Below are 25,341 nucleotides of genomic sequence, written 5' to 3'. Positions count from 1 at the left end.
ACTATAGGTGTGTGCCAAACTGCACACTTCTGCACTATTCTATGCCATTTTGTAGTGCAAGTAGTGTGGGAAGTATGTTAACACTGAAAATGCGGCAAAAAGAAGTGTACTATAAGTACCCGTATGATGCACTTTTTCAACCATCAAAACGGAGTGTGGAATGTTGGACACTTCATGCACTCTGCGCAGGCGGCTTGCCGTACATAGCGGAAGGGGCAGAGTTACCTGGCTGCACTGCTGGTCTGACAGAACAGTTGTAAATAATGAAGAATGTAGCAGCAAGCAATACTTCAGAGGATATAGCACCTTACAAATGAGAGTTGAATGCTTTGCCATCACCCCAAGCTGTGTGAATATGTACGTTGTTTATGATACAAGTGTTGAACTGAGTTCGGCTATCACGCTAAAGCTAACGGCAACACATCACCTGCACTTGAAACGTCACTTCCGTCAGCTGTTATACAGCAAACGCTTCCGTGCAGTACAAAAACGTTAAGTGTTACATTTGGGACAATACTACACTTTGAAATTTCATACACTACATGGCTGAGTGCATTGTGTATATAGTGTGTCGTTTGGGACACAGCTTTTATCTATGTTTACACAGACAAAAAACAAAATCAGATTTTTTGGCCTGACTCAAATCCATTTAGGTTTTTGTAGTCTGAACAGGACAAAACCCCAAAATTTTACAAGCCTGATCCAAACCACATTTGTAGCTGGTTTGAAATCCAATTAAAATCAGATTTTTGTTAATGCATCTCCAAACATGCATATTTCACGTGCTTTATCATTCGTTGTGTGCGACGTGTTGTTACGTCAGGTTTTGCAACAGATGACATGCACTGCATTTCAAACTGCATAAACAATGCCTTCACAGGGACTTCGAAGGGAAAACAATAATGATGGCAAGCTGTAGGATCGTTACAAACGGGGGAAAAAAAAAGTTCTAAATGTTTTGTTAAATCATTCAGCCACAGTGGAAGGTAAAGTATTTGAGGGAAATAGGGCATAGGGAAGATCACTTCTGAATAGAATGCAGCCATTTGTCATGTAGCCTATATGTTATAAGCAGTGCAAATCTCGGTAACACTTTAGCACACGGCATAAAGTATTTGTAAAGCATTAGTTTATAGTTAATTGATAATTTATAAATTATTGTTCCTACATTATTAATACATTAATAAGCTACATATAAATAGTATGTTATTTGTTTTTATTCACTTTAGCAAATTATTTATTATTGTTTAATAAGTTCATATATAGGCAGTTTGATAATGTTTTTTTAATCTTTAGTAAACTACTTGTTAATCATACCTAACAGATGAATTTTAGTTGATGCAAACCAGTGGTAAAGAATAGTGCCCGACCAAATATCTTTTTTTCAGAACATATAATGCAGAAAACAATGCTTTAGAATTCAGGTGTCATAGCATAGTTTGTCCAGCAGAGCGCGTTCCGACACCATTGTTTACAGAGCTGACTCTGAACTGACGGTGGGCGGAGTTAAACTGTGTAGACTTGAGCGATCTCTTCTCCTTAAATTGCTAACTAGTTTGTGAAATACATACTGGAAAGTTAATAAAAAATTACCCCATCATTTTATATAACTAATATAATGTTAACCCTGTACCTGACAACCATGTCTCTCATGTTTATTACCTCTGTTTGTTATGTTAGCCAGCTATATTTTGTCAGTGCAGTCAGTAATGTAGCAGATTGAAAGGTAAACATCAGAGCATCTTTTTGCAGCTCAGCAGAGCTTTTTGTTTTATTTAAAAGTAGATATTTTAAGCTTTCTCTAGACATACGTTTCATGTTTGTGTGTTAAGTATTCGCGGAGTTTCAGTTCATTTTCGTGACGTGTTTCAGAAAGATGCTCACGGAGACAGAGACGGCTGAAAGCGCACCCTGTTTATTTTCTTTATTTTACAAAAGCACAAGGTTTTGTTGTTATTGTGAGTGTACACAAATAAAAGTAGAACCTTTATGGTTTCTAATGATGTCTTACATTTATCTGTATGCCCAAAGATGACGGAGTATTTTAAGTTGTTTCTGAGGTTATGCAGAAAAAATCCAGCAGGACGCGCTGGCGCGTCCGTCGACCCCAGAGGGTTAAACATGGAATTCAGAAAAAATAAAATGGAAAACAGAATTTGGGAAAACAAAGCAGAATTAGGAAAAAAAAAAAAAAAAAAAAATCCTATTTTTTATGCCTTATAAACTTAAACATTTGCATTTTATCTGAAGTAATAAAAGATGTATTGAATATCTAATTTTGCTCACTGAAATGTGTCAAAGTGGTGATTTAACTAAAAAATAGTTTTCTATGTGAGACAAATGTGTATTCCTGAAGGGGGCGCCTCCCGGACTGAATCCTGAAAGCTGAATTCTTTGTTGACCAGTATTAAAATCTTAGGACGTTTTTGCCATACTGCAGACATTTGTACATTAAACACTGTGCTTGTATCTTTTTACTACAAGGATTGGTACCTGAGATACAAATCCGCCCCTGCAATCTCTGGAAAATTATTACATAAAATGCCCTATTCAGTTACCACAAACTACTACAAATTGCTCCATTCGGCCCAGTGCTGAGGAAAGTAACATGTACAGCGTGACAACTTCGCTTGTACACTTCTGCAGCTTAGAAAGGACATTTTCACTAATGAAGTTTAACAGGCACTGAATTGGCAAAATATAATTTTAAGTCAATAATATAACGTTACATGCTCTTTCCTATTTCTGACTTTTTTCCCCTTCTTTTTCATTTTTGCCATTTCATCACTGTCATGTGACCATAGTGAAGTGCTGGTGGTTTCCAGAGTGCGTGAACATAGACTGTAGCGGGATTTTTGGACTTTCCTTCTGGAAACTGATTAAATTTAATCAAATATTTATAGTAGGTCCACTGGTGAAATTTAATTAAACAGTCATTTTTATTGCCAATAATGAAAACAGGTCTGCTCATAAAGCTTAAAAGGACGGGACATACTAAAGTGTTATTTGAGCAATTAGAGGATCTCTTTTAATAAATTGTGGATTTTCCTCCCTCTCTATTATTCCTGTACTTTTGTGTTGTGTCTTTTATTTTGTATTTTATTTAAACTTTAGTGTCTGTATTGAGCCTTTGTGATTGAGATGCTGTGGAGACTGTTATTCCAAGGCCAAGTTTTCAGAGTAATGGATCATTAATAAATGTTTAATTAGGCATATACAGTTCTCACTTTAGATTAGGTCACGAAAATGCTTAAGCAATTAGTCAACGTTTATTACGACCTACATATTAAGTGATAATTGCTTTAATAGCAAGTGTTACTAAAACAGTACCAAATACATTAATTACGTTTAAATGTATATCCAATTACATATGTAATTTCTTTATTTATTTAGGGATTTTAACAAAGCAAACCTCACACGTGAACTGCCCAAATACAAACAGCACATGCCCAACTAGAGACAGAAATATACTGGATCACTACTACACAACAATAAAGGATGCATATCGCTCTGTTCCTAGAGCAGCTTTGGGATTATCTGATCACTGTCTGGTTTACCTTCTTCCAACCTACAGACAGAAATTAAAATCTGCTAAGCCTGTAGTAAGAACTGTAAAGAGATGGACCAACGAAGCAGAGCTGGAACTACAAGCCTGCTATGACTGCACTGATTGGAGTGTTTTTGAAGCTGCAGACACCAATCTGGACGAGCTCACAGATACTGTAACATCATATATCAGTTTCTGTAAGGATATGTGCATTCCTACTAGGACTTATTTAACATTTAACAATGACGAACCATGGTTTACAGCAGAACTCAGGCAGGTTCGTCAGGTCAAAGAGGATGCTTACAGAGTTGGGGATAAAGTCTTGTATAATCAGGCCAGGAACACACTGAATAAGGGAATCAGAGTGGCTAAAAGATACTCTGAGAAGCTGAAAAACAAGTTTTCAGCTAACGACCCTGCATCGGTGTGGAGTAGCATGAAACAACTTACGAATTACAGGACTCCTACCCCCAACCCTGTGGTGGACCAAAAACTGGCTGACGACCTGAATGTGTTCTACTGTAGATTTGAATCTCACACCCCACACCCACTCTGACCTTCACTTCACACAAACACCAACACCTCCTGCAACCCCCCTTCTCCCCCCTCCTGCTACTCAACCTGCACTTAAGATGTGAAGATGGTGTGTGCATTGTCTTTCGAAAACAAAGGATAAGGAAATCACAGGGCCCAGATGGCATTTCACCCGCATGTCTTAGATCCTGTGCTAACCAGCTGGCCCCCATCTTCACATAGATCTTCATTAGATAACTGGAGCAGAGTGAAGTCCCATGCTGCTTCAAACGTTCCACTATCATACCCATCCCAAAGAAACCAAAAATCACAGGACTTAATGACTACAGACCTGTTGCCCTGACGTCTGTGGTCATGAAGTCATTTGAGAGACTGGTGTTGGCCCACCTGAAGAACATCACTGGACCTTTTCTAGATCCCCTTCAATTTGCTTATCGAGCAAACAGGTCTGTGGATAATGCAGTCAACAAGGGATTGCATCATGTCCTGCAACATCTGGACAGACCAGGGACATATGCAAGGATCCTTTTTGTGGACTTCAGTTCGGCTTTCAACACCATCATCCCAGCTATTCTCCGGACTAAATTACACCAACTCTCTATTCCCACGTCTATCTGTCAGTGGATTACCAGCTTTCTGACAGACAGGCAGCAGCTTGTGAGACAGGGGAAATTCACTTCCAGCACCTGTACAATCAGCACTGGTGCCCCCCAGGGATGTGTGCTCTCCCCACTACTCTTCTCCCTCTACACCAACAACTGCATCACCAAGGACCCCTCTGCCAAGTTCCTGAAGTTTGCAAACGACACAACTGTCATCGGCCTCATCCGAGATGACGATGAGTCTGCATACAGAAGGGAGGTTAAACAGCTGGCTGTCTGGTGCAGTCAAAACAACCTTGAGCTGAACACGCTCAAAACGGTGGAGATGACTGTGGACTTTAGGAGGAACCCCCCAACTCTGTGCCCCCTCACCACTCTAAACAGCACTGTGGCAGCAGTGGAGTCATTCAGGTTCCTGGGCACTACTATCTCACAGGACCAGAAGTGGGAGACCCACACTGACTCCACTGCGAAAAAGGCCCAGCAGAGGTTATACTTCCTTCGCCAGTTGAGGAAGTTCAACCTGCCATAGGCGCTGCTGATACAGTTCTACTCAGCAGTCATTGAGTCTGTCCTCTGCACTTCTATAACTGTCTGGTTTGGTTCAGCTACGAAATCGGATATCAGAAGACTACAAAGGACAGTTCGGACTGCTGAGAGGATTATTAGTTGTCCCCTGCCCTCCCTTCAAGAACCATACACTTCCAGATTGAGGAAAAAGGCTGGAAAAATCACTCTGGACCCCACTCACCAAGCCCACTACATTTTTGAACTGTTGCCCTCTGGCCGACGCTTCAGAGCTCTGAGCACCAGAACCGTCAGGCACAGGAACAGTTTTTTCCCCCAGGCTATCCATCTCATGAACAGTTAAAACTGCCCCTTTGAGCAATAATTAATGTGCAATACACAGCTTAGTCTTTTTATATTATCCAACACATCCTACCTCTTCTGCCATTACATTCCCTTGCACTGTATATAACCGATTTGTATTTAGATTTGCACTATGTATGTGTGTGTGTGTGTGTGTATGTATATATATTCATATATATTCATATATATGTATGTGTGTATGTATGTGTGTGTATATATATATATATATATATATATATATGTATGTATGTATGTGTGTATGTGTGTGTATGTGTGTGTATATATTCATATATATGTATGTGTGTATGTATGTGTGTATATATATATATATGTATGTATGTGTGTATGTGTGTGTGTGTGTGTGTGTGTGTATATATATATATATATGTATATATATTGTCTATTGTGTATTCTATATATACTTTATTTTCAATATTTATCTATTTTTTAATTCAACTTTAATTATTTTTTAAAAGTCTTGTTGCTGTTTTTGTATTGTTGTGTACTGGAAGCTCCTGTCACCAAGACAAATTCCTTGTATGTGTAAGCATACTTGCCAATAAAGCTCATTCTGATTCTGAATTCATGCCTTGTTCATGTTAAAAAAAAAATAAATAAATAAATAAATAAAAAAAAAAAACATTATCAAACTGCCTATAAATTAACTTATTAAACAATAATAAATAATTTGCTACATTGAATATAAACAAACTCTTTGTATGTAGCTTATTAATGTAGAAACAATAGTTTATAAATGATCAATTGACTGTAAACTAATGCTCTACAAATATTTTATACAGTGTAGTTATTATAAAGTGTTACCCAAATCTCTTTAACATTAATACAGACATTGGCTTTACCCACCCAAAGAGATGCGCTAAAGTGTGGTAAACCAAACCGGTTGCGAGCCACCACAAATGCAATAATGTAGGTCAGTGCTTCCCAACCTTTTTTGCCATAAGTACCCCCAAAGCAAAATCAGTACGGCTCAAGTACCCCTTCATCAACACAAAACCAAAGATGTGTTCCAAAGGCTAAATATCATTTAACATTATCCCTGATGTACAAAATGAAAATAGGATGATGTTATGCTGTTGTAGAGCTTTATGACCGCGAGAGCAGGTACATTTCTATGCAGAAATAACGCAAAAGCAATTAATGACAGTTGAAAATAACCATAACGGAAATTTTACAGTTCTGGTCCATTTTAAAATATACCCTTGTGAAAGCTTTACCACCGAACCATGAAGAAAATACAACATTGTAACTATTTAAGCCTGTTTCAAAACAAATCAAGTAAGCTACAGGTATGAAAACACCCTAAATCACTCTATTGCAATTGTTTATGCTCATGCGGTACTCATGTTATTACTATTGCATGTTGTTATTGTCACCACTCCACAATTTTGTATTTGTAAGTGTGTCATAGCTCCGACTGAAGAGAGCGAGATCTCAGCAAAACTCATAAATAGAGTTGTTTGGAGTCTGCTAGTGTGATGCTGTCTTAAGGAGACTACAACGTTTTGACACACCTTCTTTACTGTCTTCCTCATCTGGTTCCATGAACTCTCCACCCTCCTCCTCAAGTTCATTTCCAAAGTATTCCTCATCCACACTGCCCAGAGACACTTCTTCATCATCCAGATCATCATTCGAATCCACATCAGAATCAGAGTCTCCGCCTCCAACTTTCTTGGACTTAGGCTTCACATTGCTGTAACAAAGGGGGTATTTATACTTGGTCACTTCATGCATTGTTACTGATCAGACAGCTATTTGATCATGAAAAGACCAAGTGTAAAGGCTCAATCGAGACTACGATTCGAGACTCTCAAAAAAAAAAAAAAAAAAAGAGAAAAAGAAGTTAAAAAAAAGAAAAAAAATCCAAATCAGAGTCCGATTTTTAATCCAAACTGGATCATGTGCATGTCGACCTCCATCTGAAGTAAACCTGCTTTTCTGTAGTTTAAAAATTTTCATTTTTTTAGAGCTAAAAATATCAGATATTTTTTTTGTTAAAGCAGATGTGTTTATTTCACGTAATAAGAATTATCTTTAACGATGCTGTCAAAGTGGACAGCTGGCAAAACAACACCCCTACAACATGTACCGCCATCTTGGATCACATGACTGTGTCACATGACAACAAATAAGTCATCGTTTTCAAATATTCCCTGTGCACACTTCAACCCGAAGACGGCATTTTCATATGTATCCCCTTGGGAGAGTGTTTTCGAAAAAGCTCAGTTTTTGCTGGACAAAAACGCATCTTAGTGTGGCTGGAAGGCCAAAATGTAGAGAAGATGTGTTTTCAAATGAAAAAGTATTATTGTGGATGTGGCCTAAACCTAACCCCCCCTTACAAAAAGTAACCACAATTTTATTACAGTAACCATACATATTAATGTAGTAACACCTTTGACCTCGTGATTACTGCTTTTGGAAAAGGTTATGAGGCATCAGTGTATTGCTCCCTGCTAATTCAGAGTCTGGGGGACAGAGCTTTAACTTCTTTTAAGAGATTATGGGAGAAAGATTTAAACTTGGTATTGGAGGAGGGAGTGTGGGCTAGGATTCTAAAAAATGTCAAGTCTGTATCTAGGAGATGCAAGGGGCGCACCCTTATGCATTCAACATTTTACATAGATTCTACTGGACCACCTCTAGATTGTATAGGCTTGGTCTTAAAGACACACCCACCTGCTGGCGATGCCAATAAGATGGAGACACAACCCATGCTTTTTTGGTGGTGTGTTAAGATCCAAGAATTTTAGTTGAGTGTTCAGAGTTTTATGTGTGACGTATTGGGCACTCAAATTTAATTGAACCACAGACTCTGTATTTTAGGCAATGGGGCGGTCATAAATTTAGGGAATTAACACATAAAACATTGGGTCAGGCCAGTGTTATGACCGCCAGACAAGTTGTTTTAAGGGGATGGAAATCAGCTGGAGCGGTGGCTTTTGAAGAAGGGTCATCTAGAAGACTGGGGAATTTGGATTTGTTTGTTGGGAAATGGGGCAAATATTTGCCGTTGTTGGAGGGCTCTTGGGGTGGGGCAGTGTAGTTATTAATGTGTGTGATTATTATATTTTTTTCTTTTTGTTGTTGTTTTTTTTTTTTTGTATGTGCTCATGTGTGACCACAGGGGTGTTTGATGAGGGTTGGGGGATTGGGAGGGGTGGTAGTGGGGGTTAAATGTTGATTCTGTGTATACATGTTTTGCTTTTCTTTGTTTGATGTGTGAATCAATAAAAAAAAGTGTTTATCACAAAAACTTCTATCATTGCAATCAATATTTGTGGTCCATTTTTCCAGAAGAGACAGACATTTTAAAAGTGTTTATCTGTTAAAGTTTATTTTGTCAACTTTTAGGAGTAACTAGCATATGGATGACCTCAAAAGCTAAAATACATTAACTAAAAGCCACAAAACTCACATTTCTTTCATGGGGTCTTCAATGCCAGGTTTAAACATGGCCACTGATGTTCAGCAGTGTCATTACTACGTAAGTGATGTAAATTTAGTGTAAGTGGTAATGAACATACCCTGCAAAGTCCAAGTCATCGTCCTTGAACTCGGTGAAGAAGCTGTCTCCTTCATAAGCATCTGAGGAGACAAAGCAATGGTCAGGATCCTGACAACAAAAAGAAACAGAGGATATAAAGGGCACTTTCCACAAATAGGGTGGAAAATAGTGCCTGAAACTATTAAAAATGGTCAAAGGAGGTGCTTAACCTTTAAGTCAAATAAAATATTACCTATGCCATTTTATTTTCTGTTTATTTTATATGAGGTTAAATGTAAAGTGAAAGCAACCCTGTCACCAAAATGTGTAAATATAGTTTAAAACTCAAATTTGTGATATTTTGCAATTTTCTAGAAATAGACATCAACATTACATAGAAACAATTTATCAAATTAAATATATAAAGTAAACAGCAGAATGGATTACAGGGTTGCAATCAGGGTTGAGAGGGTTACTTTTGAAATGTATTACACTACAGATTCCAGAGTACATACTGTAAAATTTAATTTGTAACTATTAGATTACTCAAGGTCAGTAACGTAGTTACTTAAATAACTTTGGATTATGGCTGCCTTGGCAGATTTTTTTCCACTTGTTTTGATAATATACACAAGTTAATAACTGAAAATCCTGTACAGTAAGTGCAGTACAGTAAGACAAAATACACATGTATATACATTCTCTGAAAAAAGAAAAATGTATATCTTATGCAGTGTTGCTTCTAAAAGAAGATAAAGTAAATTTCTTGTTTTAAGTATTTTTAGATAATAAAAACAAAAACAAAAAAAAAAAACAACATAAAATCTAATCAAGAACTAATTTTGCAGTATACTGTGTATTTGCCCTAATATCAGAAGTCTAACTAATTTTGGGGGTGAGGGGGGGTTCAACAAGGATTTTCTTGATAGAAAACCTAAAATTGTGCTTGGTAACAGGTGCATGTAAAAGGACAAGAAACAGCATTTTAGCTTAGCATAAAGCTAAATGTTATGAAAATTTAGACAAGGTTAACTATTTCTGCTTTTTCACAGAGTGTACCCAACATCTTTTTCCGATCGTATGTGGATTCGGTCTATTAAGCTCCCAAAGGAAAAGCTCCTCAATGACATCAAACCCAACTTTTCATTCATAACTGTGTGAAAGCACACTCTGTCTGCTCTCACGGCAAATTTCTTCGTTATTCGTTCAGAGCTAAAAATACGTTTGAAACAGCTGAGCAACAGCATACTGTACGCAAACATTCAGACACCAGCAACAACACTGGGGGAGGCGTTTGGAGGAGCATTTAAATATGAGAATGTGCAAGACTACATGTAAAAAAATCAACTAATATGACATCAGAATGTGTTATCAATAACTAGTCTTCCATACAAGGATTTTTAGTGGAAAAATGTTTATATTAATATTAAAATTATGGGTACAATTTCACAAGTGTAGACAATCTTTTTTCACGTAGCTTTAGCACAAATTCGATACTTCAAATGTTGTGAACAAACTAGTTTGGAAACACTTTTTGTCTAGAAAAATGGCATTAACGCAAAACATTTAGTGTCACATCACATGCAGGATTTGAACACCTGCCAACCCACCAAATGCGGGTATTTAATGCACAGCGGGGTTTCTGTTCACTGTTTTCTGAGAATGACACCAGGCTTACGTGCATCTCAAGCTGTAGAAAAACGATGGACACATTTGACTTCACGTCAACAACAAAAACGCTTCTGTGCTACGTAAAATTGGGGGGAAATAGTTCTAATAAATTAGAAAAAAATAGCCAAAGTGAGAAATTATATGACTTAACCAAACTATTTCTGATATTTTTATATTTCTTTGTGAATAATAAAAAAAAAAGTTTCATATTGCAGTTTAGCTTTTAGCAGCAAATAAAAAAAACAGCGTGGTTGGCACTTAAGAGTAGGAGAAGATTTTATTCCTTTTGTAGACCAAATTAAATTTTAAAAAAATAAATAATTTGCATGACATTTTCTTGGAAATTATCATACAAGGCAATTTTGCACCTGCGCGCTAATAACAATTAAACCGTAAATAGTTGTCGGACTCAAAGTGGAGCTCGATGGTCACACCTACTGATAATGTGAACCAATGGTAGTAAAGTGTTTAGCAGCCTGCATGAAGTTTTCCTGAAAGTTTGCGCTGACGAGCAGTTATGAACAACCAAAAAGAACTCAAAAACACCTTTGTTTTGGCCAGATTTTGTTCAAAAACATTCGCTTGACTGTTTGAAGAATCCGCGCGCTCTTTTTGTGCTGGCTCCGCCTAGTAGCTGGAGTTTATTTTGTAGAGTAACACACCTTCAGGACAGTATTATGGATGAATCTACACGCTCTTTGTGCTTGGTCCGACCTATTGGCTGGAGTTTATTTTGTAGAGCAACACACCTTCAGGACAGTTTTATGGATGAATCTACTCGCTCTTTGTGCTTATTCCACCTATTGGCTGGAGCTTGTTTTGTGGAGTATTTATTGCAAAGTCATTGGAGTGAGCAAGTCATTTGCTTGCACTCATGTTGCAGCCGAGTGGACCGGCTCACTGAACATTTGCTTGACTGTTTGAGAAATCTGCACGCCTCATTTTATTTTATTTTTTTGTGCTGGTTCCGCCTAGCAGTTGGAGTTTATTTTGTGGAGTGTCAAACCTTCAGGACAGTTTGATGGATGAATCTACATGCTCTTTGTTTATTCTGCCTATTGGCTGGAGTTTGCATTATAGATTATCTTTTGCTGTGTAATTCTGTCTCACAAAATGTGTATAGAAACACCGCAGTAATCCGAAGGCAAAGTTGTCGCGGAGGTTCTCGTAGGCGTGCATGGACTGTTTGAGTTTGGAGGGATGGACGCCAGTTGCCGCTGTTGTGCGCGGGGTTAATGCACACGTTTTTCTTTTTTCTGTCTGTTTTGTTCTGGGGGATGTTCGGGTTTTGTGGGTTGCACTAATGTTGGAATGTGGTCTTTATAATCTTGTTTTTGATACACAAACAATTTTTTCTTATTTATCAAAATTTAATGAGTGGATTGTCTCTCTCCACATGGAATGTGAATGGGTTGGGGCTCCAATAAAAAGAAGGAAGGTTATTTCTCTTCTTAAGCATAAGAAATATGATATAGCGTTTCTACAAGAAATGCACCTATCTCCGCAGGAAGCTGGAAAATTTGGGAAGATATGGGGTGGGCATGTTTTTTTATAGTGCTGGCTCAAGTAAGAGTAGGGGACTCATTATGCTGATAAGTAAACATCTACAATTCAAATGTCTCAGAGTAAATATAAATTAGGAAGAGTCATTATTGTTTTAGCTGAAATTCAGAGAAAAAGTCTTATTTTGGCTAATATTTATGCACCTAACTTTGATGATCAGGGCTTTTTTATAGATCTTGAAGGGATGTTGCAAGCTGCTGGCACCCCTCATGATACAATATTGGGAGGAGATTTGAATCTATTGATGGACTCAGTCCTTGTTCATAGTGAAGCAAAAATGTGCAAGCCCCCTAGAGCGACACTGATGCTTCACAGGATGTGTAAAAAATCTTGGTCTTACAGATATTTGGAGACTTTTGAACCCATATGGTAGAGACTATAAATTTGTTTCATCAGTCCATAAGATTTACTCTAGAATAGATTTTTTATTTTTTTTTTATATCCAAGTCCCTCATTTCCTCTGTTGTTGATTGCTCAATTGGAAACATTTTAGTCTCAGATCACGCCCTGGTGCGTTTAGAGGTGTTCCCACATACGGAGAAAAAGAAATCATATAGTTGGCGCTTTAATGTATCCCTTTTGCAAAATCCCGAAATCCAACAAATGCTAAAGGCTGAAATCAAATCAAATCACTTTTATTGTCAATGTCAAATCAATGTCTATTTGGAGACCAACTGGTCCTCAGTATCCTCTGTAGGCGTGGCTTGGGAGGCACTTAAGGCGTTTCTTAGGGGCCAGATCATACAGTATGCCTCATTCACCAAACAATCCAAAGCACAAGAACTCATGGAATTGGAAGGGAATATTAAAAATGGAGAGGCAGAGCTGAAGTGCCGAATGTCGTCTAATGGCATCAGGGAATTGACCCGACTGAAATACAGATATAATACTATTTTGTCACAGAAGGTGGAGTTTTGGCAATTCAGGGCAAGACAGTCATACTTTGAGTCGGGGGACAACGCAGGGAAACTTCTGGCTAGATATATAAAACCGAGAGAGTCTTTTTCTACCTTTCCCTCAGTGAAATCTGCTTGTGGTGAAATATTTACCTCGGCCATTGATATTAATAATGCTTTTAAAGAATTCTAACTTGATCTCTATAGTTCCAAGTCTTCGTCTACTGATGAAGATATTAGAAATTTTGTGGAACCATTAGAACTTTCTAAACTGACGACTGAGCAAAAAAAAACATTCTTGATTCTGAGATAACCTTGAAGGAGCTCGGTGAGGTAATTAAGGCAGGCAAGTCCCAAGGGCTAGATGGCTTTGCCGCTGAATTTTTTAGATCTTATGCTACAGAACTGGCTCAACTTTTGCTAAAAGTTTATACGGAATCATTAAAGAATGGAAAGCTTCCGCCAACCATGACACAAGCCCGGATCAGTCTGATTCTTAAAAAAGACAGTGTAAGAGTTACTGTCCAATTTCCCTGATCCAGCTAGATGTTAAAATATTGTCAAAAATTTTGGCTGATTAAGTTATGACATCTCTTATACAAATAGATAAGGTGGGGTTTATTCGGGGCCATAGCTCTTCTGATAACATTAGGAGTTTCATCAGTATAATGTGGTCAGTGGCGAATGATCAGACTCCGGTTATTTTACTCTGGATAGGGGCACCTGGCAGGGTTACCCTCTTTCCCCATTATTGTTCTGTCTTGCCCTGGAACCATTAGCAGCCGCAAAGAGAGGAGGAGGATTTTCTAGGGGTGGTGGTGGGAGGTGTGGTGCACAAGCTTTTGCTTTACGCATTTAATATTTTATTATTAATCTCCGACCCTACTAGATCTATGCCTTGCCTCCACAGTATTATTAAGTCCTTTTCTAAGTTCTCAGGATACAGAGTTAATTGGTCTAAATCCGAAGCTTTGGCTCTGACAGCGTACTGCCCAGTAATGGCTTTTCAGCAGGGCGCCTTCCAGTGGCCTAAACAGGGCATTAAGTATTTGGGTATTTTATTCCCAGCAAATTTGTGTGATTTAGTTTGAGTTAATTTTGACCCTTTAATAAAAAGGTTTGAGCGATGTGGGCAGGTGGGCTTCATTACATTTATCTATGATTGAGAAGGTTAATGTTATTAAAATGAATTATATTCCAAAATGTAACTACCTGCTACAATCTCTCCATGTAGATGTCCCCCTCTCTTATTTCAAGCAATTTGATAGCATAGCAAAGTCCTTCATTTGGAATGGTAAACGTCCCAGATTACATTTCATTAAATTGCATTGGCTGATTGACAAAGGTGGGCTAGGCCTACCCAAGATTTTGTTTTATTATTATGCATTCGGTCTCAGACATTTGGCTCATTGGTCACTTCCACCTGAGAGAGCTCCTCCCTGGTTTTGTATTGAACAGGAAGTTCTTGCCCATTTCGCCATTGCAAAGCCTATCACACTAACCGGAGAAGTTAAGTTACGTCCCGTTATCTCGCATTTGCACGCGGATGTGGACAAAAGTGTCCAGAGTGTTTAATTCGGAAATGTATTTAAATGTTGCTTCGAGCATATGGCTGAACCCAAAATTATGTATTAATAAGTCCCCTTTCTGCTAGACAGAGTGGATTGTGAGGGAGGTTAATACACTCTGTGACCTATATGAGAGTGGAGTGTTCAGATCCTTTGAAAATATGGTTCAACATTTTGGGATCCACAGGTCTCAATTCTTTAGGTATTTACAGCTGCGCCACCTGCTTTGTAATATTTCTGGGAGAAGCACACACCCCCCTAAAGCGGCAGATACTCTGGGAGTGGTGATTACTGCTTTTGGAAAAGGTCATGAGGCATCAGTGTATTACTCCCTGCTAATTCAGAGTCTGGGGGATGGAGCTTCAACTTCTTTTAAGAGATTATGGGAGAAAGATTTAAAATTGGTATTGGAGGAGGGAGTGTGGGCTAGGATTCTAAAAAAACGTCAAGTCTACATCTAGAGATGCAAGGGTGCGCCTTATGCAATTTAAACTTTACATCGATTCTATTGGACCCCCTCTAGATTGTATAGGCTTGGTCTTAAAGACACACCCACCTGCTGGCGATGCCAATCAGAAGATGGGGACACAACCCATGTTTTTTGGTGGTGTGTTCAGATCCAATATTTTTGGTTGAGGGTTCAGAAACTTATTTTGCCCCAGACTCTGTATTTTAGGCGATGGGGCGGTCATTAATATAGGGGATAAATGCATAAAGTGTTATGATTGGCAGGCAGGTCATCCTTAGGGGATGGAAGTCGGCTAGAGCACCCTCATTTCAGGAGTGGTGTATAGAGATGAGCAGCGTGGCGGCATTAGAAGACATGTCATATAGAAGGCAGGGAAACTTGAATTTATTTAATAAAAAATGGGGCAGCTATTTGGCATTTTTGGAAGGTTCTCAGGGAGGGGAAGTGGAGAGAGGTGTGTGTGATTATTTTATTTTTATATATATATTTTTGTGTGTGTATTCTCAAGTTGGACCACAGGGATATTTGTTGATGGTCAGGGTGGGGTTGGGGATTGGGAGGGTTTCATATGTGTGAATCAATAAAAAGTGTTAATCAGAAAAAATACACAATGGACAATAAAATGCAAAGAAATCTCTTGAGTAATCAAAATACTTTTTGAATATAACATCTGAATACAAACTATTTAATTTGTAACTGTAGTGGAATATAGATACTAATTTTGTATTTAAAATACTGGGATTCATGTAAAATGCTAAAGATGTATGGTAAAGACATCAGCTGTACCGAGCAGCTTTTCAAACTCATCATCATTCACGTCCTCCACACTCTCGTCGTCTGCATCTCTGCTCGGCCTCTTCAACCGTTTTTCTGCTTCTCGCTTCTTAAAGTACCTGACAAATATAAAACAATATGAAGATTATTTTCACAGTCTCTGGAATGATGACAGTCAGTTACAGTAAGGTGTTTCTTCTACTATGGACAATTTTGTCCGTGTGAACTATTAGACAACAAACTCCCTTAAAAAATGTTTTGACACTAGTTTAACAGGAGACATGACACTCTTTGGCATCATGCAGACTTGTCAGTTGTGTGGCGCAGTGGTTAAAACTCTGGACTACAGTTCAAACGACTGGAAGTTTAAACCTCACCTAGGCAAGTCTTACACTTGTGCTCCTGCTGTTCTGGAGCTCTTTGCATTGTGCTTAGTGAGTCTTTCAATTCAATTAAATCTTCTACAGAGCTTTTCACAATGCACATTGTTTAAAAGCAGTTAGACAGAAAATCTTACTGTTATGTCTTAAATGCCATAAAGCTGAAAGTAAACAGCTTTATAGAAAGTCGTGACTTAATGTCAATGTCTTTGTCATGCCTTAGGGCTAAAGGGCTTTGGCCTGCTTTGCTGCTTGCAAAATAAATCTATACTAAATATACTAAAGTTAGATCTATAGTGCTCTTTAAGGTTGTTCACACTTTCACTTTCAAAAAAAAAAAAAAAAAAAAGAAAAACAATATAATAAAAAAAAAAAGCATATAAATTAAACGGTGAAACAAAGAAAAAAAATCTGTTAATCTTGTTACAAATCACAGTAATAATTTATTAATAAAAATAATCAAGAATTAATAGTAGTCATCTAGCAATAAGTTAATTAGTAATAATAGTTAAGAAATTATTACAGACATATATTACTATTGTGACAATACTACTACAATTTCACTTCACAGCCTTTTGCCGTTTAATAATCATACAAGCCCATATCACGATTTCGATTAATTGCAAAGCCCTACTACAGATCTATACCAAATCTATAATACATATCCCACAGCAGATTTATGTAACACAAAGAAAAAAAGTGCTGTGTAATTGTCTAGAAGCATTTACTGACCTGTAGAAGAACAGCTCATCCACAGGTATCTGACTCTCCTCTCTGGCCAGATATTGCTCACAGTTCACTATGACAATAAAATTTTCCATCATTACCTGTTGCTTTGTCTCATAAGTAAAATTACTTTATATTTTATTACAAATATTATAAATATTTTATAATAAAATGAATGGTTGTAAAATCTGATTGAACGAACCATATTTAAAGATTTTTAAATTAAAGCAATAAACCACAAGTTCATTACCACAAGGGTATGCAAGGCTGTGCATCACATGAATTTGCCACAGTTAAAGGTGATGTATGCAATTACGACTCAGCACAGCAGCTTCAAAACAAATAGAAAAACAGAGCGTTTACAAACAACTTTTGCATGCCTACACTTCTTAATCTCACCATGCCCCTTTTGCCTGACAGTGTGGCAGAGGAATCTGGATTGATAACATCGAACAGCAGCTGTATGTGCAGGTAATCCAGTTATTAGTTATAAATTACACTGCATTTTCAGAGTTTCGGCTGTCAAACTGCAAAGAAATTATAGCTGGCCGCATAAAATGACCTAGCAGAAGCATCTGTCAACCGGTCGCTTCGGCAGTGAACTGAATAAACACGCAAGCGGTAAGCGGAAATCTACCGAGGCCAGCACACTCAAGGACTACTGGGCGAACAACTAATATATATATATATATATATATATATATATATATATATATATATATATATATTCACACACACACGCACACACACATAATATATATAGAATTTATGTAATAAACTTAATACATCTCTAAATGTAAAAAATGCATAATTGCTTTTTCTTTTTTTTTTATAAGAGGGATCATAAAAACAGTATTTTGTTTGTATTTAGTACTGCCCTGAAGAAGATTTGACATAACATATACTCACATACTGTATATTCTACAAGTAGTAAAAAATAGTATCTGAATTTACACAAATTATTCTTTAAAAAAAATTTTTTTATTCAAATTTAATTCAAAAGTTTAAATTCCATTGGTTTTTAATATGGTGTGTTGCTTTCTCAATGATCAATGACTGCTTGTGTAATAATTGTTCATGAATCCCTGCTTTGTCCTGAGCAGTGAAGCTACCCACTTAAGAAAACTCCCCCACCTACTGAACATTATTTGGTTTCCCAGCATCATTTGAGTTCTTCCCAACCATGGCTATATACGATATTGACATCCAGCTTTTGACAATTGATGGACTCATACACAACTATTACAAAAGGTGCAAACATTCATTGATGCTCAAGAAGGCAACACAAGAAGAACAAAGGTGATGCAAACTTCCAAACAGGATGATTTGTGTATATTCGGGCAGTACTACATAAAATATATAATCTCTAATATTTGTATAAATTCTGAAAGAGGTGTGATAAAAAGGGGTATGCTAGCTTCTGCACTTAACTGTATATATAGTTTGTGAAAATTTATATATTTTATTTTATATTTTGTTTTTCACGATTTAACCACATTTTAGCTTTTTTTTTTATGTATACAAATTCCATGTAGCCTATTCTGTCCATATGATGCCATATTGCGTGTAATTATGAAATGATTTGTCATGTCAGGTAAGGTACAACGGGGCTAAGAGCTCTACGGAGTAAAAGGCTCCTTTGATTTAATTTTTCCCCAAACTCTAAAAAAGCATCAAAAACTACCACAGAAGTTTCTTAAACACCTGTTTGACACTATGAAAATAAATGTACCTCTTCCATGAGATCATAATGTCTAAAGGTTGATTTTGAGGTAATCTGATCTAATATTTAATATTTTTTTAAATGTTGTACATTTATGTAGCTAATGAATATCCTGAAAATTATCACATTTATTTTGAAACAAAATAAGTCATTTTCAATTTTGTTCAGAGTGTGTGTGTGTGTGTGTGTGTGTGTGTGTGTGTGTGTGTGTGTGTGTGTGTGTGTGTGTGTGTGTGTGTGTGTGTGTGTGTGTGTGTGTGTGTGTGTGTGTGTGTGTAGAGAGAGAGAGAGAGAGAGAGAGAGAGAGACTGTCCAATGGGGGGGCCTGGGTAGCTCAGTGGTAAAGACGCTGGCTACCACCCCTGGAGTTCATTACTTCAAATCCCAGGGCGTGCCGAGTGACTCCATTCAGGTCTCCTAAGCAACCAAATTGGCCCGGTTGCTAGGGAGGGTAGAGTCACATGGGGTGATCGCTATAATGTGGTTCGTTCTCGGTGGGGCGCGTGGTGAGTTGAGCATGGATGCCGTGGTGGATGGCGTGAAGCCTCCACACGCGCGCTATGTCTCCGTGGCAACGCGTTCAACAAGCCACGTGATAAGATGCGTGGGTTGACGATCTGAGACGCGGAGGCAACTGGGATTCATCCTCTGCCACCCAGACTGAGGCGAATCACTACGTGACCACAAGGACTTAAAAAAAAAAAAAAAGCACATTGGGAATTGGCCATTCCAAATTGGGGAAAAAAAAAAAAAAAAACAACTGTCCAGTAAGTGAAAGGATAGTATTTGGGGTAAACAAACCCCATAAACATGTTTTTCTTAAGTGGGGCAAATAGATTTTTTATGAAAAATGTTCAAAGTGGGTTAACATTGACCAATCCAATGACAATGGAGATTCATTTGTTTATAGAATGCTCAATGTAATTGAAATGAACAAGAAATGAAGCACCCTTTTCTGAAGTGGTTAATCTGAATAAGCATAATCTTAATTTGTTACTTAAAAAAAGCATCTTGCTGTCTCAAAGGTATTTGCATAAGTTGACAAATTGTGCACTATAACTATTGCCCCGTTATTTACACTATATCAATATAACCCCCCTGGTGGCCTTTTACCCCAAGTGAGGGACCCTTTTAACCCAGGTGTGGGGTAAAAGGCTCCCTTGCCACCTTTTTTTTTATTATTATTAATTGTATTCAAAATAACCTTCTGTTGTTATTTCTTTTAACACATTATGTTGCTCCATCAATATTCAATAAAAATAAATGCATTTCTTAAATCTTGAGACACTTTGTGACCAGAAAAAAAAAAAGCTAATTTTCCTAAAAATGTGCCTTTAGCGCCGTTGTACCCTACACATTTTAACACAAAATTCACAACATTGGAACCTAAAATACAATACTCACATCTCAACATTTAAGTGCTTGTACTATGTAAAAAGTGCAGTGTAGCTGTCTGAATGTGACAATGTCTGAATTACCTCCATGCTCGTGGGGAAATTAATATTCACATTGACCAAAAAACACCTTGCTTACATTTTCACGTGTTGCTCGGAAAAATGGATCTGCTTCTTTCAGCTCATTTTTATTTGGGCATTTGTGCTGACTGACAGGAGGACAAAGAGCGTGAGTGGCAAGCGCATGACGTCATTGCCATGGTAACCAGATACAATTCCGCTGATTTGCTGAGGACTAGAATGAAAGTATCGTCAAATCAATGTACGACACAACAAATTTGCTTCTGTTCACTGCAAATGATACCAGAGACAATAGCGAGAAGGAAAATTAGGATATTTAATTTAAAAAGAAAAAATAAATCCGTGAGCCCACCAGCTGAAACTTGGACATAATTAAATTTTTTTAGAGAAATGTCAGGAGACCTGGGTAAACCAGGACATCTGGTCACCCTACTTAAAACAATGAGAAAACAAACCCTGATGCAACATTTATTGCCACGACCTTATGAATTTAAGACTTGCTGCTCCGTTAAGACCTTTTTAAGACCCGCAGAAACCCTGTATGTGTGTGTATATATATATATATATATATATATACACACATATATACATATATATATACATATATATATATATATATATATATACATACATATATACATATATACATATATATACATATATATATATACATACATACATACATACATACATACATACACACACACATCTTCCGAGTATCTTATGAATTTTAGAACCCAACAGGAAGAGCTAACTTCTGTAGAAATGTGACCTGTTGTAAAGGAACTAGGCAAGTTTGGCATCTCCACTGAATCCAAACAATCCCCTCAAAATTCTCCACCTTGTAAATGCGATGCCAATGTTCACTATTTTTATGTCCTTCTCTGTGTCTCTGTGTCTTTTGACAAGTCTTTGAATTTTGGCCCTATTATCAGTGATGGTGAAAGGAAGAAGGGATAATTTATTTTCCTCAGTAATATGGATTTCTGCCTTTTATCAGACAAGCTCAACAGCTCATTACAGGTAGCCACTGCCCAAACTCACACCATTGGTTGATAAAGCGACGTGTTGGGTGAGTCACTCAAAATGTAAAAAAAAAAAAATCTGATAGTGGCACAGAGACAGTGTTTATACTTTTGTGGGAGGTCAACCCAGAAATCGCTTACTTATACCTGACATACTTAGTCACTGCAAATTAAACTGGAATGGGAGAAAGATTTTGACATCTTTAACTTAAGAGGTGTTCTTAGTTCTTTGAAAGAGAAAAATCACCTTAACCATGGCAAAATAACTATAACAGCCTCGAGTGGTTCATGCTTTTACAACACGGAGAAAACAACATTATGATAAAAGACACCAATGTTCAATAAATAGCTACATTTATTGATAATAATTGGAATAAACAATTCTTCCACCATGTAACGTAGTTCATTAGCCTGTAGTTTGTTTTTGGTTGCCAAGCAATGTAGCAACTTGGTGCATTAATATAGAATGTGCTGTCACAGGTATGCGTTCTTTGTCATTTTATGGCTTTAAACCCGTCTCATCCAATCTCAGAGTAGGATCTATCGGTTTATAACAGCCGATAAACATACATTCGTGACTGCACATCAATTCAATTCTATATTAATGCAACATCCGTAAACAGTCTGCAGTTATATTACTTGCCAGAGGAATTGCTTATTCCAATTTATATTTTTAATTATAATGGAATAGTTCCCCCCAAAATTATTTTTGGATGAACTAGTCCTTTAATAAATTAACTATTTGTTGAACATTGGTGTCTTTTGTCATATTTTTATTTTTTTTTTTACACATTTTTTAAACATTGCAGGACTCACTGGGTAATGACTGAATATGGCTGGTCGCCTTCCTGTATTTGGGCTGCATCAGTGTAGCATCAGTGTTTTCTACAATGCACAGGACAAATTTAGCACAGTGCAGAATGTCACCAGTTTGAGGGTCTAAATTGTCATTTTGAGCTTACTTACGTTTTCCCTTCGCTTGCTTCGGATTCCTGAATACAAAGCGATCTAAGAAACGGATTAGTGTGAAATCCTGTAGCGGATCCCCTGTATACTGAATGAATTCTCCCTGAAACAAAAAAAATAAATAAAACAAATAATAATAATAATAAAAAAAGATAAAACAATGTCTACTTGTACAATTTAGAATTTGTAACAAAAGTCGATACTAAAATTTATAGGGTCATGAACTGCCTTTTTTTATTTTGTACTGCTCTCCGAGGTCCACTTATAATGTTATCAAGATTTTTACATCAAAAAACATAATTTAGAAGAAATAAATGCTCGATGACATAAACATATAACATTAACCAACAAAAAAGAAAAAGGGTTCCACATATTAATTAATTTACATATATTTAATCAGAACTGTCCCTCTCCACTGCTTCTCCCTGCAACCTTCTAGGAAGGCCAAATAAGTGCCCCACTTCTTACCATAAGCACCCAAACTGCCCAGTCGTCTGTGTGACATCTCTTCAAAAGCCGCCACTCAGCCCAACTCGGTGCACCACTCATGAAATGAGGGCGCACCAGCTGACTTCCATCCCCAAAGAATTACCTGCCTGCCGATCATCACACTGGTAAGGACCTAGTTTTTTATATGTTTGTTCACTATGTTAATAACCGCCCCATCACCCCAAATACAAAGTCTGGGGAAAAATAAAATCTGAGTGCTCAATTAATTCTGGCCAAATTTCTGAAATCATCCGATAAAGATCTCATGTTACGTGAGGAGTAAAGGAAAACTTTCTTGGAAGAACCATTTTCTTGTTCCCAGACTTTGCAAATTCGACAAGAGAGAAACGTGATCGATTCAAGGAATGCAAGAATCTCTTACATCAATGGAAGGTCGCTTTTGCACTTATGTTTCCGGCCAAACTGAGAATAGATACTAAGGATGGCAAAGTATTTACATGTCCCCAGCAAGCATTATCCTTCATAAAGACATTGGAGTGAGTAAGCCATTTGGTGATTTTCATGTTACCGTCTAGTGGACCTGTCTCACTGAACATACAATTGACTGTTTGAGGAAGCTGGGCACCTTTTTAGATTCTTTTTGTGCTGGTTATGCCTAGCGGCTGGAGTTTGTTTTGTGCAGAATCATTTCTTTGGGACAGCTTGTGGATAAATCTGCTTGTTTTGGTTGCTTATGGCTCCTGTTGGCTGGAGTTGGTTTTGTGGAATATTTCTTGCAGGACATTGGAGTGAGTTGGACTGCCCGAAGAACTGAACGGCCTGGAATTAAGTTACGCTAGCAGCTGGAGCTTGTTTTGTGGAGGCACACACATTCGAGACAGTTAAGTGGATGAATCTACATATTTTTTTTGTGTGTGTGTTTATTTCGCTTTCTGGCTGGAGTCTGTTTTATAGATTTTTGTATAGAAGCACTGGACTCGAGCAATCCGACGGCAAAGTTGTCACGGGGACTCTCGTAGGAGTACATAGACTGTTTTTACAGGGATGGACGCCGGTTGGCGCTATCGTGCGTGGGGTTAATGAGCACAATTTTCTTTTTTCTGTTTGTTTTGTTCTGGGGAAAGTTCGGGGGTTAATTGTTGCACCAATGTGGAATGTGGTCTTCATAATTTTATTTTTGACAAACAATCTATTTTTCCTTACATGTCAAAATGTCAAATGTTAATATGAGTGGATTGTCTCTCTCCAAGTGGAATGTGAAGAGGTTGGGGCACCCATAAAAAGAAGGAAGGTTATTTCTTTTCTTAAACGTAAGAAATATGACAGTGTTTCTTCAAGAAATGCATCTTTCCCTGCAGGAAGCTGAAAAATTTGGGAAGATATGGACATGTTTTCTTTAGTGCTGGCTCAAGTAAGAGCTTACTGATAAGTAAGCATCTACAATTCAAATGTCTCAAACAGATTAAGGAAAAGGAGGGAGAAGCCGAAATTATTTTAGTAGCAATCAATATTATACCACAAATGTTGTTGATTGAGCTTAATTTGTATTGAACCTGAAATATTTATTTGACTTTAAACATGGAAATGAAGCGGTTACCTGCAATATAGTCTTAGCAAAGAGAGCCACGGAGGGATGAAAATGAAGAGACAGCTGAAAGAGATGAACATGACATGTTATTATTGTTAACAAAAACTAAAATCAAAACTAAAAACATTTTTATAAACTGAAATAATAAAAACATAATTAGAAAAAAATACATTAAGACAAAAAAATTTACTAAAATAAAAAATAAATCACAAATTAATTTTAGTTTTAGATACACATTATATCATAAAATCTGAAACCTTTACACTCGACTTTATTAAAATGAAAATGCCACTATATAGTGATAACACAAGACGGCTCTGAGAAATTGTTATAGGCGTTAAACATTTAAATGAACACTGAAAAAACATTGAAAAAATAAAACCAAACTAACAGAGTAATAACTAATGGAAACTAAACTTAAGGAAAATTGAAAATTAAAAAGAAATAAAAACTGCATCAGATCACTGTGACAATGAGAACTGAAAGCTGTTGAAGCAGTATCAGTCACTGTACCTTCTGCAATTCCCACAGGGTTGTGTTATCAGCACCACAGTATGAAGGGTTTCTGTGGATGGGGTCATACGCCTCCTTACTTTGACCACCTAAAAAAGAGGGGGGGGGTGGAGGTGGAGAATCCACATCACAATTCTGGATTGATCTACACAATTGGTACTAAGTTTTGTACTTGTCAATGGCCTCAAAAAGATTACACATTTTATCTTTAACAATTTTTCAATGGTAAGGAATTTTTTTTTTTTTTTGCTGGCTCGAAATGCTCTTAAGAACAGTCTTAAACTTTGGCTTAAGTGAATTAAATTTCTTAGCAAAAAGTAGGACTTGTGTAAGAGTAGGAGCTTTTTATAAAGAAGATAAAAATAACTTTCAGACAGAAATGCAGGTAATTCCAACCAATGTTTAGAACTTAGAGCTGAATGTCAAAATCTACTGTCACATAAGTAAATACGTTAATCGCAACTAAGAAAAATGAACGCTGTTACATCTTAAA

The 25,341-nt window shown here is 37.2% G+C and overlaps 1 protein-coding gene across 2 annotated transcripts in view; it reads right to left on the bottom strand.

The window, feature by feature from the left end:
* Positions 1 to 25,341, bottom strand: part of cebpz (CCAAT enhancer binding protein zeta) — a 139,116-nt gene that overhangs the window by 28,514 nt on the left and 85,261 nt on the right. For both annotated transcript variants that reach the window (XM_051654696.1, XM_051654695.1), the window contains exons 5-12: positions 24,849 to 24,937; positions 24,345 to 24,398; positions 22,298 to 22,400; positions 22,148 to 22,216; positions 17,115 to 17,181; positions 16,015 to 16,121; positions 9,102 to 9,162; positions 7,086 to 7,267 (exon numbers count right to left, since the gene is read on the bottom strand). In XM_051654696.1, coding sequence (XP_051510656.1) covers positions 7,086 to 7,267; positions 9,102 to 9,162; positions 16,015 to 16,121; positions 17,115 to 17,181; positions 22,148 to 22,216; positions 22,298 to 22,400; positions 24,345 to 24,398; positions 24,849 to 24,937 — 732 coding nt within the window. The remainder of the gene's footprint in view (positions 1 to 7,085; positions 7,268 to 9,101; positions 9,163 to 16,014; positions 16,122 to 17,114; positions 17,182 to 22,147; positions 22,217 to 22,297; positions 22,401 to 24,344; positions 24,399 to 24,848; positions 24,938 to 25,341) is intronic.

This window comes from Myxocyprinus asiaticus, chromosome 25, assembly GCF_019703515.2.
Source record: "Myxocyprinus asiaticus isolate MX2 ecotype Aquarium Trade chromosome 25, UBuf_Myxa_2, whole genome shotgun sequence".
Taxonomy (NCBI): Eukaryota; Metazoa; Chordata; class Actinopteri; order Cypriniformes; family Catostomidae; genus Myxocyprinus; species Myxocyprinus asiaticus.
This window is presented reverse-complemented; position numbering and strand designations above follow the sequence as displayed.